The sequence below is a fragment of the Pseudopodoces humilis genome, chromosome 18 (assembly GCF_049639895.1).
Source record: "Pseudopodoces humilis isolate 2021_Gansu_Grassland_sample_001 chromosome 18, ASM4963989v1, whole genome shotgun sequence".
NCBI classification, from domain to species: domain Eukaryota; kingdom Metazoa; phylum Chordata; class Aves; order Passeriformes; family Paridae; genus Pseudopodoces; species Pseudopodoces humilis.
Genome location: NC_142217.1, coordinates 3,017,466 through 3,033,554, shown reverse-complemented (window position 1 = coordinate 3,033,554; position 16,089 = coordinate 3,017,466). Strand labels below are relative to the sequence as shown.

Here is a 16,089-nt window from a genome sequence, read left to right as displayed (position 1 = left end):
GAAAGCATGTATGGAGTGTCCAGCATAGCTGTGGATCAGGATTATTGCTGGTTTTCTCATCTTTCATAGTCAAACTTTTAAGGACAGCATGTTTGTTGTAGACACTACTCAGCAGCGGTGGTGGGTAGGAAGAGCCACATTTGTTGCAGGGCACTTCCTCTTGTGTTTGAGCTATACACTGCAGATATTCTTCTAAGCCTTATTCCTACAGCTTTCCCCTTACAGATATTTCAGCTGGAGAAGTTTAAGTTCTCTAGAGCTTTCCCTTTGGGATTACGGGACGTACCCAGCTCTCAGAAATCTGATTTCTTAACAAGTCTGCAGGGAAGTGGCTTTGGCTGCATTCCTGGTTGCACAGGTGGCTCCAGGAGGGATTCCATCTGTCCAGTGTCTTTGGCAGATGGACACTCTCCGTGCTCAAGGTGTGTCCAACCCCAGCACCTGTCCTGGACAGGCTTTCTTGTGAGGGTTGCTTGTTTGTTCCTCTTTCAGTAATTTAGTTCATCTGTCACTCAACTTTTGCATCATAGTGACAATTATCTTCAGCAAGTCTCCAGCATGTGTGCTCTGTTACCTGGCTATCACCAGGAGCTGTTTGCTTTCTTTCCTGGAAGTGCTGGCTCCTCCACGTCTGCGGGGGCTGATAGCCAGTCAGGGCCTTTCTTCCCTGTTTTTCCAGGCTTATCAGTTCAGGCCACTCACAGCTCTTCTTTTTTCCAGCCTTACTTTCTTCTTTCAGGCATTTGAGATTGTGGACTTAAAATCATTTGGAGTCCTTTTACTCCCTTAGCTGGGCATTGATTTATATGCATTGTGTGCAGGCCTTAAAAAATGCGGATCTGAGTGATCCCAAAATATACCAATGACTTCAGCATGTGGTGTGCAAGCCAGCACCACTTCTTTTCCAGTATGACAGCAAAATCTCCCCTCAGCCATTCAGCAGTCGGTTTTTCTCTCTACTGCTGAGTGTCCATCTGGTCTGCATTACTCCCATCACTGGGCTTTCTCAAGTGCTTGTGTGTTGCCAGGTTCAATAACTCAGCATTCCCTGTGTGTAGAGAGCTCCTGTTCCTTCCCTAACACTCTTCTGCTTTAAGCTGTGCCTAGATAAGCTGATAGCATTGACCCTACACCTCTGTGTTTGTTGGTAGATAGAACATTGGGTATCTCATTTGCCCCAGAGGTGCTGGCACTGCCCAGGCTCCCCAGGGAATGGGCACAGCCCCGAGGCTGCCAGAGCTCCAGGAGTGTTTGGACACCACACCCAAGGATGGACAGGGTGGGATTGTTGGGGTGTCTGTGCAGAGCAAGGAGCTGGGCTGGATAATCCTGGGGGTCCCTTCTGACTCAGGATATTCTATGTTGCTATTATAATGAGATTGTTATGTATAATGAGGCTATATACATAACCTCACTTTAACCTTACTGATTTTAATATTGACAGGCTACCCTTATATAACACAATAACCTTATTGGTTTGATTGATTGATTTTAACATTGACAAAATCCCAGCTGTGTGGGGCCTGGATACAGTGCTCATGGTTTTTTCCAGCCAACATCTCTCTGGAAGGAAGCAGTGCAGGTGAGTTATTTTGACTCTCAGCATTGCTGGGGTCACAAGCTCAGCCCACTGCCAGGAGCTCAAGCTGTGTTCCCTGGCCATCCCTTGTCATCTTCTGATAAAATGGTTCTCAAATCAGCACTTGGGTGGCAAGTGTTGATGTTGCACAAGACATCACTGAGTGCAGCTCCCACTTTCCCAGCGTGGTGAGCTGTGCTGTGCTGTCTGTAATAACAAGTTGCTTTTGTCATTCAGTGAGGCAGATGTGATTCAGAGACACCCAGGGAGTAACTGGCAAGGAGCTGTTTGGAAGGACTGATTTTTGAAGCAGGCTTTCAAATCCAAAAATGGAAAACTTGAATAATCTTCTCTCTCTAGGTGCCCTCACAACTCCTACCTTCCTCCTTCTCTTGATCCCACCAGGCTTCCCAATGGTTGTCCTTGCTTTTGCCTTCCACAAGACAGCCTTCTTTCAGAAATACCTGACTCAAAGCTCTGCACTGGTTTTAAACAGAACTGCTTATAAACCATCTCCTTTTTTTTTTCCCTTCATCTCTTTTATCCTTGCTGATGTCTCTTTTTCCTAAGTTGCAATCTGTTTGAAACAGTTACATATTTATCCTAGATTGTGCCTGCAAAAGCTTTACTGGGGTTTGGAGATAACTGAATTTATGTTCGTACTCAGTCTTGTTCCACTGATCCATAAACAAAGCAAGCAGAGAGAACACTTCCTGAAAAATATTTTCAGATGTTAATTTATAAAATAGTGTATCTTAGAGCCCCAACCACCTGCAACAGACACAGGGCAGGTGTGTCTGACAGGGAGAGCTTTGGCTCTGCATGCTCTGACTTGCACCAGATAGAACCCTTAAAGCTGGAAAAGACCTTTAGGATCACCAAGTCCAGCCATCCACAGCACCACTGTGTTCACCACTAACCCCTGTCCACAAGTGCCCCCAGGGATGGAGACTCCACTGCCCTGAGCAACTGAGCCAATGCCTGACCACTCTTTCAGTGAAGAAATTTTCCCAATATCCAATCTAACCCTCCCCTGGCACAACCTGAGGCCGTTCCCTCTTCTCCTGTCCCTGTTCCCTGGGATCAGAGCCCAACTCCCCCTGGCTGTCCCCTCCTGTCAGGGAGTTGTGCAGAGCCAGAAGGGCCCCCTGAGCCTCCTTTTCTCCAGGCTGAGCCCCTTTCCCAGCTCCCTCAGCTGCTGCTGCTGCTCCAGCCCCTTCCCAGCTCTGTTCCCTTCCCTGGAGCATCACAGTGCCCTGTGTGTCCTTCTCCATCCATGTCACATCAGCATTAGTCCTCTGCACGTGGAAACTAGGAAGAAGAGCATGACAGTAAAGAGACTATTTCCACAGTGAGCTCATCTAACCCTCGTTAGCTCCAGTCTCTCTCTGGTTTGGTCATGTCCCATCACCCTGTTATGAAACACTTCCAAACCACTGTATCTGATTTATTAATATGCCCACATTCAGTATTCATGACTGCAGGAGGAGAATTGGACTCACAGTCACCTTTCCTGATTCTACTTGCTATTGATCTGTCCTAAAATATCTGTCTGGAAAACAACCTGCAAGGTTATGCTTCAGGACTCTGTTTTGAGATGCCTTGCCCAGCTAAATAACAGCAAGGTAGGGCACCTTCCCAGGGCTACCTGCCCCTGTCAGGGTTTAGCAGCACCTCTGGGACTGACAGCCTCCAGAAATACTCACTGCTAAAACCCAGCCTTGCTGAAGGACTGCTTTCAAACATTTAAATATTTCATTAAAATCCCCAAATGCTTTTTCTAAGTTACCAATCCAACACTTAAAATATTAAAACCAGTCTATTTATAAAGCAGCAAATGCTCCTCAGCCACAGAGGTGAGCTCCATGGGATCCAATCAGTCCTGACTTGCAGTGAGACAGAGGGAAAAGGAAGGAAACAGAAAGACAAGCCTTATGGAGATGTTGAAAATGGAGCCATTAATTTTGCCACTGCACTAAAAGTAAATGTTTACAAACTCATTTTGCCAGGATCTGTTGGTTAATAAAGAAAATGGAATCATTCCTTGGAAATAATTTTTCCTAAGGGAAATGATACATGTGAATGGTAAGGAAAGTAGGCTACAGTGCTTCAGCTTTAGGGAGTGTGACTTGGTGGTTCTGCACGTGGGCAATTTTCAGTGCCCTTCACTTACATGGCTGTAAGTGGGATTTTTGGAGAAAGGGCTTTTCCTCACAACCTCTGTCCATGTGAGACAGTGTAAGAGGTCACTTCTTCCTAGTATTTTCCCCACCTGTTTGCTGAAGGTTATCAGCTCCCTCAGTTCAGGGCTTGGTAATTGGAGCTCAGCAATGGTTTCAGCTCAGGGGAGCAGGGCCAGGTGTGAAGTTCTGGGGAGGAAAATCACCCAACTGCAAGGGGAGTGTGGAGTAGTGGAGTGGGGAGGGAAAATCAATAAATAACACTGGCCCAGGCTGAAATCACCAGAAACTTGTGTCAGTGAAGGGTCTGAAACACGTTTGAGGTAGGGAGGAACAAGCCCAGAGCTGGGGTTTGGTTTGTTTTGCAGAAGTGAAGTGACAGCACACGGGGCTGGAGCGTGTCCAGGGAAGGGAACAGAGCTGGGAAGGGGCTGGAGCAGCAGCAGCAGCTGAGGGAGCTGGGAAAGGGGCTCAGCCTGGAGAAAAGGAGGCTCAGGGGGCCCTTCTGGCTCTGCACAACTCCCTGACAGGAGGGGACAACCAGGTAACAAGGGACAGGACAAGAGAAAACAGGACCAAGTTGCAGCAGGAGAGCTTTAAATTGGATATTGGGGACAATTCCTTTATGAAGAGAGTGGTCAGGCATTGGAACAGGTTGCCCAGGACAGTGGTGGAGTCACTGGAAGTGTTCAAAAAGCCACGTGGATGTGAAAGTTGGGGATGTAGGTTATTGGTGCACCTGGCAGCATTAGGTGCACCAATCTCAATGATGTTAGAGGGCTTTTCCAACCATAATGATTTTCTGATTCAGTGATGTGGGGAGGAGTTTCATTAGTGTTTTTCCTCAGTGATTCCAAGACTGCTTTGTTGCTGGGATGCCATGAGTACCTGTCTATGAAACCTGCAGAGAGTGATAGGCAAGATCAGGGCTATTGCCTAGTACACCACAAAGTATCAAGGAGTTTGTGCATGAAATATATTTATGTAATTGTGTTTTCTACCCTGCTCTAAACAAACACAGATTATTTATAGCATTTCACCCTTTTTGGCCATTACTGCACTGCCTTCTTCCCCCCTTTTAAAATCCTGACAGCCTTCCCCAAACTCAGCTCTGACTTTTCACCTGACTGTCCCCAAAAGTGGATTTGTGCACCAGTATTTGCCATCTATTTCCAGAATCCTCATTACTCCAAGAAATCCCACTGTGCAAGCCTTCCAGAGGTGGCCAGAGGTGACACAGTTCCATGCTCCCAGCACAGAGACCACTGAAGCAGTTCAGGTTCCTCTCAGCTGTTGTGTGTGATTCAGTAAGGAGTTAATAAAGGTGCATTTCTGATTTAGGTAGTTGTCTGTAAAACAGTTGTTTGGATTTTGTCCCATTGATTTGAAGGTTGTGGTGGAATGTTTGAGGGGGCAGCAGTTACAGTGCACTGGCCCTGTTCAGGGTGATTGCAGTCTTTTCTCTCCATGGCCTGGCTTCCTTGTGTTTGCAGCATGTGGCTGAAGAGCTGCAGGACCTGCTCCAGTGGCTGATGGGAGCACCAGCTGGACTGAAAATGAACCGAGCCTTGGATCAAGTTTTGGGCCGCTTCTTCCTTTATCACATCCATCTTTGGATCAGTAAGTGAAATTGTTTAACTTTCCAGCCTCCCTTTTCATCTCTTCCCTCTGAGTGTTTAATGTTTGCCTAGAGGTGAGTAATGAATCAAAATGCACTTCTGCAAGTACAGACTTGTCTGGGAGTCTTCCTGCTGTAGGAACTGAAGCCAAAGTTGGATTCCCACACAAGGAATTCATGCATATTAAATATTGTGCTGGTCTTGATGCTCTGCAAGAAGTGCAGATCCTGCTGGGGCTTAGTTCCTTGGTGTCACTGGTGGTGAGTGTCCAAGGGAAGGCACTGCTGTGAGGTCTTTTGTAGGGTTTTGTGGTCTTTGCCATGTGAGAGGCAGCTCTTGGGACAGGGATGAGAAATGTGCAGGGATGCAAATGCCAACCCTGCCTTATCACCAACTTCAGCATAGTGCAATTTTATTATTTCAGGTTCTTCCTTGAAATAACCCTGTGATAACACCCCTGTTATCGTTGATGGAGGAGTACAGGCACGATGGACATGAACATCATAGTTATTTTACCAATTTACTTTGCTCATCAGTCAAGTATGATCTTGTTTCTGTGACTTTGCCCCACTTTGGTGATGAAAGAGATTGTTTGTCCACGCTGCTTTATTTTACAAAAGCCACATGAGGTGGTGTTGCATTGTGGGGCTGCAGGATCCTGTCCAGGGAGGCTACAGTTACCAGTGACTGCCGAGGGATTCAATGAGATGGGTTTCTGCTCAGGAAACCATTTATTCAACACAGGAACAAACTCAGATGCAGAGACAGCCCCAAACAGAAGCAGGGTGTGGTGGGTTTTATGGGGCAGAGCCAGGGTGGAGTTTGAGGTCAGGGTCTAATAGGGACAGAGCAAGGGAGAAACTCCAGGGGCTGAAACCCAATCAGAACTCCCTGGGCTGCCACCCCATGAGAGTCTGGGATGGGACAACTCTTCCCAGGCTCCCAGGGCCCATCCCCTGAGGCTGGATGGAATCCACTGGGATGGAATCCACTCTTCCCAGGCTTTAAAGCCACGCCTCTCACTTCAACAATGCTTATCTGAAACCAAATCTTTGCCTCCCTGGGTGGGGGGGCACCTCATAAGGTGGCTTTTGTGGGAAGAGCAGAAAAACAGGAATGGTTGCAGTAAAGGCTGATGTGTGCAGTTAAAAATGTACTTAAGAAACTAGACACAAATGTAGAAAATCAAATGTTACATCCCTGGAAGTGTTCAGTGCCAGATTGGAAAGGGATTGAAACGACACCAAGGGAAGGTGTCCTTGCCCATGGTAGGGAGGTGGCACTAAATGATCTTTAAGGTCTCTTGCAACCCAAGTCATGCCATGCCACTTATTCCATGAAATCCCGTGTGGAGCAAGGTGACTGCTGTGTACAAGCTATGCACACTCCTCCCCATCCTCCTAGTGCTGGCCCACCTTGGGGCAGAAACTTGGGCAGACAGAGAGTATTTGTTGGCCCTCTTAAAGAGAAGATGGTGTCCCAAGGAGTTTTCCAGCTTCACTTCCATGTTTTCATGGCTCTGATTTCTGGAGCAGTGTTCTAGGTGAGGGGAATTAACTTTTTGAGATGTTCAAGAGGGAGATGACCCAGTCAAACACTGACCCTCTGCCATGTCCACCAGGCTACATCCACCTGCTGTCCCCCTTCATTGAGATGATCCTGTGGTACGTGGGGCTCTCGGCCTGCCTGGGCCTGACCGTGGCTCTCTGCATCCTCTCCGACATCATCGCGCTCCTGACCTTCCACATCTACTGCTTCTATGTCTATGGGGCCAGGTGAGTCTCCCTCCCTCTCTGGGGTTTGTTTGGAAGCACCTCAGGCTGTGGTGAAGCATTCAATCCTGGTGTAGTTCTGAATTCACCGTTTAACCTGTAATTAATTTCTTGCAGTTTTTTAAGCCTGTAGAAATGATGGCCACAGTAGTACAAGCAGCCCATCTTTCATTTCTCCTGCATTTAGATACTTATCTATAGTGGTAGTGACCTGGAAAAATGAAGAAAGCAGCTCACCCCATCCCTTTGATTCAGCCTCATAGTACTCTCCTCCATTGCACCCTGCTAGAGATTTGCAGGGGGAACTGGAGAATAGAAGGAGGAGAAGGGTAGTTTTGGAGAAACCCCAAAATCCTTGTCTCTGGCCTGTTTCAGAGGTCCTTGCCTGCACTGTGGAGCACAGGTGGCAGGTTTGGGGTTACAGGAGGTCTGTGACACTATCCTGGTGTCATTGTCTGGAGGGTCCCATGGCCTGAAGAGCTGGGCAGAGGCTCTGAATGAGTCGGGGGAGTGTAGGGGGCTTTGGGGCACATCTGGGGCATGTTTGGGATCCTGTGCAAGAGGTGTCCATCACTGTGCTCTGTTCCTGCTCTCCTCTAACTTGTCCTGCACCAAGGAGTCCCATAGACCACAGGATGAGCTTGCCAGAGAGATGGGATACAAGAGATAAAGGACCTTATAAAGTACAAAATGGCCATTGTTCCTCCTCAGACTTTACATAGCAAACAACACAAGAAAGTGTAAATCTTTAAATATGGGTAGTTTAGGGAATGGTTGGAAATATTGAGACCTGATTTATGAGCCAGGTCTGTTGTGAACATAGGTCTTACACCCAGAATCAGTAATGTTGGGAGTGGGAGTGTCTTCCCAACACTTCTAATTACTGGAATTCCTGTGTTGGTCTGTGAGGAATGGCCTTGCTCATCCTAGTTGTGCAGAGTGGTAGTAGGAAGTAGGAAAAGCATTTTGTCAGCTGATTTATCTTCCCTGGATCTGCAGGGAGCCAGTCTACCTGTCTTGTGTTTGTCAGAAGTACAGGGAGCTGTGTGCTGTCCCCATGGAGAGCCAGGAAGAGTCAGCAGTCACCCACACCCCTTGAATTCCTGCAGCTGGCAGGAGGAAGAATTTGCTGGTTTAGATGCTGGTGAAGCCTGAGATCCACTTCTAGAGCTAAGCACAGAGTGAAATGAGGGCAGGCATGTGTGTGCAGGCAGCAGGGCAGGTGGGGCAGGTGCCACTGCAGCAACACCCCTGGGTGTCATGTCAGGGGGTGCAGGGAGAGCGTGGCCTTAGTCAGAGCCATGGGCAGGTTTGTGCCAGAACCTGGAGGATTTGTCCTGGGCTCCCTCCTGCTTAGGGATTAGTGCACCAAGCTGTGCCTGCCAGTCTGGAGGCACCCTGCCAATTCCTTGAAGCAGTTTGTGTTCCTCAAACCAGATTCTTCTCTTGGATGAGCCTCCTTGCCTCTGCTTTTACATTGCTGCTGTGACATCTGAGCAGCCTCCACACCTTAGCTAGCCTGATTTGCCAGTCTGGCTTTTGTAGTTCAGGCTTTCTCAGACTCTGTTCTGCCCCACACATTGGCTGTGAACTCTTTCTTTACATCCCTGTATGTTGGCACTGCTGCCCAGGGCACTTTGTGCCTCCTCTCCATCCCAAGGAGAAATCCAGTGTTCTTCCTTGATGTTATTCCATAAAGAGGTGGCCGTTTCCCACCCCTTGTAACCCAAGTTTCCCTCACTGTTGTCATTTTTCTGTGGGGGAAGTAGCTTCAAGTCTTAAGCTTCAAGCACCAAGTTCTGAAAACCCAAGGAAGGGATGTAGTAGGGGCCACCAGGCATTTCAATGGTCTGTTCCAACTCTTAAGGACTTTTAGAGCTGTGGGTTACTAGAGAAGCTGCAGGGGCTTCGCTCTTCTCCTTTGTATCTCTGCTGCAGAGGCACAATTGCATTGCATTGACTCAGGTGTGGGGGTAAGACCTTGGGCAGCCCTGTGTGGAAGGGTGTGAAGGCAGGAGAAGGGACAAATCTGAACTGGGGAGACACAGGTGAGCTTGGGGAAATAGGATTGCTGGTTCTTTTCCTAGAATCATGAAATGGTTTGGGTTGGAAGGGACCTTAATGCTCACCTCATCCCAACTCCTGCCACAGTGACACGGTTCCACTATCCCAGGCTGCTCCAAGCCCTGTCCAGCCTGGCCTTGGACACTTCCAGGGATCCAGGGGCAGCCACAGCTTCTCTGGGCACCCTGTGCCAGGGCCTGCCCACCGTTTTGCTGCAGGGAAGGTGTTGCCATGAGGCTGGCGATTGCTGCAGCTCCAGGGCATGGCCTGGCCATTGCCCTCCAGTGGCCCAGAGCTGGCTGCAGTAGCCCCTGTGCCAGGGGCCAGCCCAGGGAGGGTTGACTGGGCCATGAGTCTTTACCTGTATCATTCCCAGTGGATTTCTGTTGCCACCCCTGGCTCTGGAGGTGGGTGAGTGGGCGTGGGGCTGTGCTGGTGACAGCTGGGTGGTGCTGGGAGCTGCCAGCTGTGCTGCAGAGTCTTCTCTTTGCTCAGGCTCTACTGCCTGAAGATCTACGGCCTGTCCTCTCTGTGGCGCCTGTTCCGGGGGAAGAAGTGGAACGTGCTGAGGCAGCGGGTGGATTCCTGCTCCTATGACCTGGACCAGGTAGTGCCACAGCCCTCCTGTCCCACTCTGGCTGATACTGGGACACAGACACAGGAGCCTTTGTGGTGCCCAGAGCAAGGACATTCCCTGACACTCTGAGCCCATGGCTCTTCTGCTGCTTTACAGCACTCCTTGACTTCCCTGCAGCACCCCTCCATTGCCTTGTGCTCCTTTCCTGCCCTCCAACACCCCTTCCTTACCTGCAGCAGCCTTTCCCTTCCCTATACCACTTCCATTTCCTGCACCCCTCCCCTTCCCTGCAGTGCCTCTTCCCTGCCCTGCATCCTTTTCTTGCACCCCTTCCCTACCCTGCAGCCTATCCCTCTCCTCCCCCACCCTTTCCCTTTGCTCAGAGAGCCAAATTCTGCAAGTGCAGAGTTGCCCTGAGCACCTGCCAGGCACCCGAGGAGCTGCGGTGGGTGCTGCAGATGCTGGCAGCTCCCAGAGCCTGGAGTGGGAATGGGGGAGGGATGGAGGCAGTTGGAAATGTGGTGCCCAGCAGTGTTGCCACAGTAACAGCCGTGGCAGCGTTTCTATTAAAAGGCCCCGTTTCATTCACGTTGTGCTGGAGCCTGGCCCACACACTCTCACTCAGGCAGAGGCAGTTTTCTGTGGAGCGCTGTAAGCTCTTTCTAATTTCTGAAATGCCATGCAAAAGTCCAGCAGAGCCTGAACTGCTCCAGGCCAGCAGCTGCAAACATCACTGAAACAATACAGTAATATTTGGAAACTTGCAGGGTCAGTGCCTCTCTCTATTACAACAGATAACCTTGAGCTTCTTGCACCACAGCTGAGAGCTGGTTTTCTGTTTCTTTGGTGATTAAAAGCCTCTGTGCCAGGTTTGCATGAGGGCTCACTCCCTGTGTACTTGGAGGAGAATTAGTTTGGCACTTCAGGCTTCATCCTGCTGCTCTGGAGACCAGTGGGAATTGTGTCGCTGGCTGGGTAGGAAGAGACATTCAAAGCAGACCTTAAAAGACTTTTGGAGGTTTAAACAACTGCAGTGGAGTGACAGGAAAAAGGAGAAACAACTGCTGCGAGGGGAATGGATTGGATTGGGTTGTGATCTATTCCTGGTTACATCCCTAAAGCTGCCTTGCTGATCCACCTCCGCGCCGTGGCTGCTGGGTTGTTTTCTTTCATGATATCCCACAGCCGTGCTCGCTTTTTGCAGAAGTTGCAGTGCCCTGTGCTGCTGTGGCCTCTCTCCTCTGGTGACTGGAAATAGAAGAGTCAGGTCCCTGTGTGGCATAAATCTGAATTTCTCCCACTTGGAATTATTTAGACTTACACCAACTGGGTTGGCCCAGAATAAAAATAACTTTTTCTGTGGGCAGTGGAGCTAATGACACCTGCTTCCTAGGGATTTTTCTCCTTCACCCTCTAAATATTGCTCCCCAACTCCAGTTTTTTCCTCTCTCCCACCTTCCCAGTGAGCAAGAGGCTGTGGCTGGACAGTTCAGGTGGTTGCTGCCTTGAGGAATGTTTATCACCCAAATTCTGTCAGGTTTGCACCAGGTGCCTGCACTGCTAAAACAAGGAGGAACAAAAGTACTTCTCAGTTCTTTCCAGGATTCCCATTCAAATTACCACTTCTCTGTTCTTTTTCACATTTTTCTGGTAAAATCTGATCAATGGATCTAAAACATTTGGGGACAGAGAGTGGAAAAATTGCAAGATCATGTAAGTCTTGTTTCCTAAGGAAGCTGGCCTGGAATGGGAAATCTTGAATGTTGCCTGTAAAGGAAAAGTGCTGTCAGGATCCAGCTTTTATTTATCTTTCCAAATGTACTCCCTTAATAATGAGTTTTGAAGAAGGCCCAGTGAGAGGAGAAATACTGAAAATATCCAGGGTAACAGCATTATTCACATAGGCAAGATAAAAACGCATTAAGGAGTCCTGCAAGCTTCCATTGCCTCAGAGTCTCCTATTTTTTATTTGTAATGTGTTTTATTTTGCCATTGCTCTGCTCATTATTGTGTTTCCTTTTTCCCTAGTTATTTATTGGCACTTTGCTCTTCACAATCCTGCTGTTCCTCCTGCCTACAACTGCACTGTATTATTTGGTGTTTACCCTGGTAAGATTTAACCCTTGAAACAAGTCAAACACTCTCTTCTGAGGTAGTAAAAAATGGTTTCCTAGATATTTATGGTCATCAATAAAGAAAAAAAAATGTGGGTGTCTTAGGAAGGATTCTCACACAGCTCATGTTTGTGTTTTTCCAAAGGGAATTCCCAGCAAATCCTGGCCAGCAGGATAAACTGTTCCCCTCTCTTTCTCTCAGAACTTGGTTTTTTTTTTGTTTCCATCCATGTCTGTGGTGATGGCCTCTCTAGTCTGATCCAGAACATTTTTTTTCAGGGAATTAACTTGCTGCATTAAATGTTTCCAGCCAAGCTTTCCTCAGAGGCTGGAACTTCTTTATTTTTCTTTTCTTCCTCCAATATGACCAGTCCTCTCCATGGTGTGCCCAGAGCCAAATTTTCCACCGACAGTGGCCATCACATGCTTTCAGCATCTTTTTTGAGCCCTCTCTTTTCAAATGAGCTTGGCAGCAGAAAATAACTTCAGTGTGACAGAAGGAGGTGCTTTAGTGAGGGACAGAAAACACAGAGCAGGAAGCTCATTCCTGGCTGCTCTGCTCTTGCTTAAACTCTACATGGGGTTTCTTCAGGCCAAAATGAGCTGTTGCAGCTCACTGTTGGAGAGAGGAAAATTTACATTCACTGGTACACAGTGATGGAGTTGACTCGAAGTGGGACAATTTTGGCTTCCTTTTCAACTGTGGCTGTTGAAAGTGGAATAGTTCTCAAGTCCTTGCCCGTCACTGCATCTCCAGCTGTAGGAGTTTCCTTCCAGTTACCCTTAAACCCAGATTGCTGAGCACCTTCATGCAGGGTCTGGATGCTCAGCACTTGCAGACATCACACCCACTTTGGGAGGCTTTAGCTTAGCACACAGCAATGTTAGATCCTGGCTCAGCTCAGAAATTTACAATTGTTTAATCTCCTGTTTCCTGAGATGTTCTGTTAAACTGTTTTTTGTAGCTCCGGTTGCTGGTGGTGATTGTGCAGGGCCTCATACACTTGCTGGTGGACCTGATTGACTCCCTCCCTCTTTATTCCCTCATCCTTCGCCTCTGCAGATCCTACAGGCTCGCAGGTGAGTCCCTCAGCTCTGCCCCTGCAGCACTTCAAGCACTTTGCATTATGTGCTTGATTTTGATGCACTGGGTCACTCCTGAATGAGGATGCAGTGGGAGTAGGAGAAAACCCAAAGCTCGAGTTGTGCAGGTGTCCCTGCTGTGAACCAGTTCCTGCAAGGAGCAGGATGAGGATGTCAATGGAAAGAAATCTGAACCTGAAGCAGAACCAGGAGCACCTTTAGAAAGCCCTTGGCCACTAAAAAATGACATCCAAACAAGCATCATATAAACGAGGTCTTTTATTCCAGTTCTAGACTACCAGGTCAGGTAAAACTTCTGCATGTCAAACATGGCATGGAGCTGTGTCAGGGGAGGGTCAGGTTGGATATCAGGAAAAGGCTCTTCCCCCAGAGGGTGCTGGGCATGGCCCCAGGGAATGGGCGTGGCCCCAAAGCTGCCAGAGCTCCAGAAGCCTTTGGACAGCACTCTCAGAGACAGGGTGGGATTGTTAGGGGTGTCTGTGCAGGGCTGGAAGTTGGACTGGATGATCCTTGTCCCTTCCAAATCAGGATATTCCATGATTCTGTGAAAAAAGCTCATGACTTAGGGTGTTTGGGCTCTGAAACAAGCCAAATCACAAAAATACTTGGAATGTCAGCAGTTCCAAAGGGATGGATCTACAGTGGTTGCAAATCAATGGAGCTCTTTCAGTTCTGTGCTGACTTTGACTGACTGAAGCCCTGACCTGAAGTGTTTGGATGAATTTCAAAGCTCTGGGCAGAGTTCAGATAATAATTCCCTTTTTTAAGGTAATCTGTCACCATTTTGAAACCAGTCATTGTTTTTCCACTTTGGGTAACCATAAACCATGGCTGGCACCAGTGTAAGGACTTATTTTGGAATGCCTTTGACTGTCCACAGCTATGGTTGATCTAGTTACAGACAAGAACATCTAAATTATTATCTCCCATCCTTTTAAAGAGCATGCAGCAGGAATTCAGCATAGAAGAAAGAGCTTGATCATCAGTAGACCAAGGCCAGTCATCAAAGGCAGAGGAAGCTCGAGGCAACCTCAGCAGCTTTGTCTGCTGGAGTGCTGCCAGACTGTTTTGGGAAGGTAGAGCTGAGCTGCATTATTTTCCATGGGAACCTTCAGCAGGTTCCTGTGAATTTTCTGGCAGAAACATCTTAAACCCTTCAGTGCTGTCTTTGGGGAACAGGAGGTGCTGCTGAAGAAAACTGACCCAGTAATGAGCAGGATTTAAGGCAGAAGATCTTGGTGCCACTGAGAGGTGTAGGACCATGAATTCCTTTAGGTTATGTAAGGCCACAGGTTACTTCTCCTCATTCCTGTTCAGCCAGGTCTCTGCTGCAGGAAACAAGCCCCACCCAAGCAGGGGATTGAATTCTCAGCTGAGTTCCTTAACTGGCACTGCAGTGCCCTGGTGCCTGTGAGAGGAAGAGGCATCTCTGAGCATTTCTGCAGCCTATATTCCTGCCCCAGCACAAAACTGTGGCAGGCAACAGGAACAGATGGAGCAGTTGAATCCAATTCAAAGGACTTCAGAGAGTACACATCACATGATGCTCTCACTGCTGAGGTGCTGCTTCCCTTGTCAGACTCACAACTTGGAGAAGACATCCTCTGGCAGGTGTTAGGGCAGATGATTTTACAGGCATCATCAAGATGGTTCTACCAACATGAATGGATAGTTTTTGCTGGTAGGAAGGGGCCTGAGTTCAACTCAGTTCAGTTGTGGCATGTGGCCTCCAAGTTCTTTGACTCAGTGTCTGAACTGACGAAACAGTGACAAAATACTGATGAAGCCCTGGCCAGGGGTAGGTGAATGATCCATCCACACACTAAATGCATTTTTTCTTTCCACACATCCAAAATGAAATATTTATGACTTCAAAAAGCATTTTTTTATCTAGATCACAGCTGATGGTCTCTGTGCAAGAGTTCTGTGCACCCAGTGCCAGCTCAAGGGGCACCACCTTGGTTGGGATGTGGATTCACAGCACGAAGAAAGGAACAGCAGGGGTTTCAGGGCTCTCAGACTGCCCACACACAGGTTACCAGCATTGTTTGATTGTGAACAGGCCACAATCCTGTACTTCCCTTTCCCAATATTCACAGTGGAAGTGTTGGGGAAGGTTTTGTCATAGTTCTGTAGGACCAGCCACAATTGCTGGAGTACAAACCAGCAGTGCACTCACTTGAGTGTGCTGTCATGTGAAACAAAGCAAATGAGTTCATATTCTGAGCTCTCCTATGCCACTGCTGATGCCTTTGTACAGGAAAAGCAGACCCCTGAGCTCTGGAGTTGGCTGGAATTAATGGAATAGTTCAGTCTTCTGTGCTGGAATGACATGCAGGAGCCTGAGCCTTCCTGCTCTTCCCCTAGAGAAGGGAACTACTCAGAGTCCTGAGCACTGCAGTCGTCTGCAGGTCATTCTAAAATGAATTTATAGCTTTTTTGTGCTCTTATTTTCTTAGAAGTTTAAGACTCTTGAGCAATTAAATAATCTAATTAAGAAAGTGTTGACTTGCAGCTTGAGAAGGGAGATGTGTGGTCAGGACCTACAGAACCAGCATTTGCTGGGATGATGGACTGTTCCTGGGATAAGACTCCAGAGTGCTCAACCACATATCTGAACCTTCACTGCCTGCTTGTTTCTGTCTCTCTCTGACAAAGTCTGCCAGAAAAGTAGTTCCTGGAATGGCTTAGCCACTTCCTCTTAGCCAGAGCTCTGTGAATCATGTTGAGCACTTTGGTCATCCAGCACATTTGCTTGTTGAGGCCCAGGGTACTCAAACATCTATTTCAAGCCACTGGGGAAGCCCCTCTATCAATATAATCCAGCAAAATGCAAATAAATCCCTCCTGTCCTTGGCAGAAAAAAGCTTTATCATTTGGGGAGAGAGTTTAAACCAGAGCTGTGTGCTAGAGAAAAGCATTCTCTCCTAGGAGTGAGCTGTATGATTTTAATTCATTCAAAGCTTGAGGAAATAGAGAAAACATTTTGGTTTTTCAGTGTGCAAGAGCCATAGAGATATTCCAGCAATGGCACTTAAAATAGTGACGAGTTTTATTTCTGTTTGTTCTCCTGTCAGTGT

At 47.9% G+C, this 16,089-nt stretch overlaps 1 protein-coding gene across 3 annotated transcripts in view; it reads left to right on the top strand.

Annotated features, from left to right (window-relative positions):
• PIGQ (phosphatidylinositol glycan anchor biosynthesis class Q) overlaps positions 1–16,089 on the top strand; it is a 37,753-nt gene that overhangs the window by 12,128 nt on the left and 9,536 nt on the right. For 2 of the 3 annotated variants that reach the window (XM_088064096.1, XM_088064095.1), the window contains exons 5-9: positions 5,253–5,379; positions 7,000–7,153; positions 9,710–9,821; positions 11,820–11,900; positions 12,871–12,985. In XM_088064096.1, coding sequence (XP_087920222.1) covers positions 5,253–5,379; positions 7,000–7,153; positions 9,710–9,821; positions 11,820–11,900; positions 12,871–12,985 — 589 coding nt within the window. The remainder of the gene's footprint in view (positions 1–5,252; positions 5,380–6,999; positions 7,154–9,709; positions 9,822–11,819; positions 11,901–12,870; positions 12,986–16,089) is intronic. The other variant, XM_088064097.1, reaches the window with a different exon arrangement.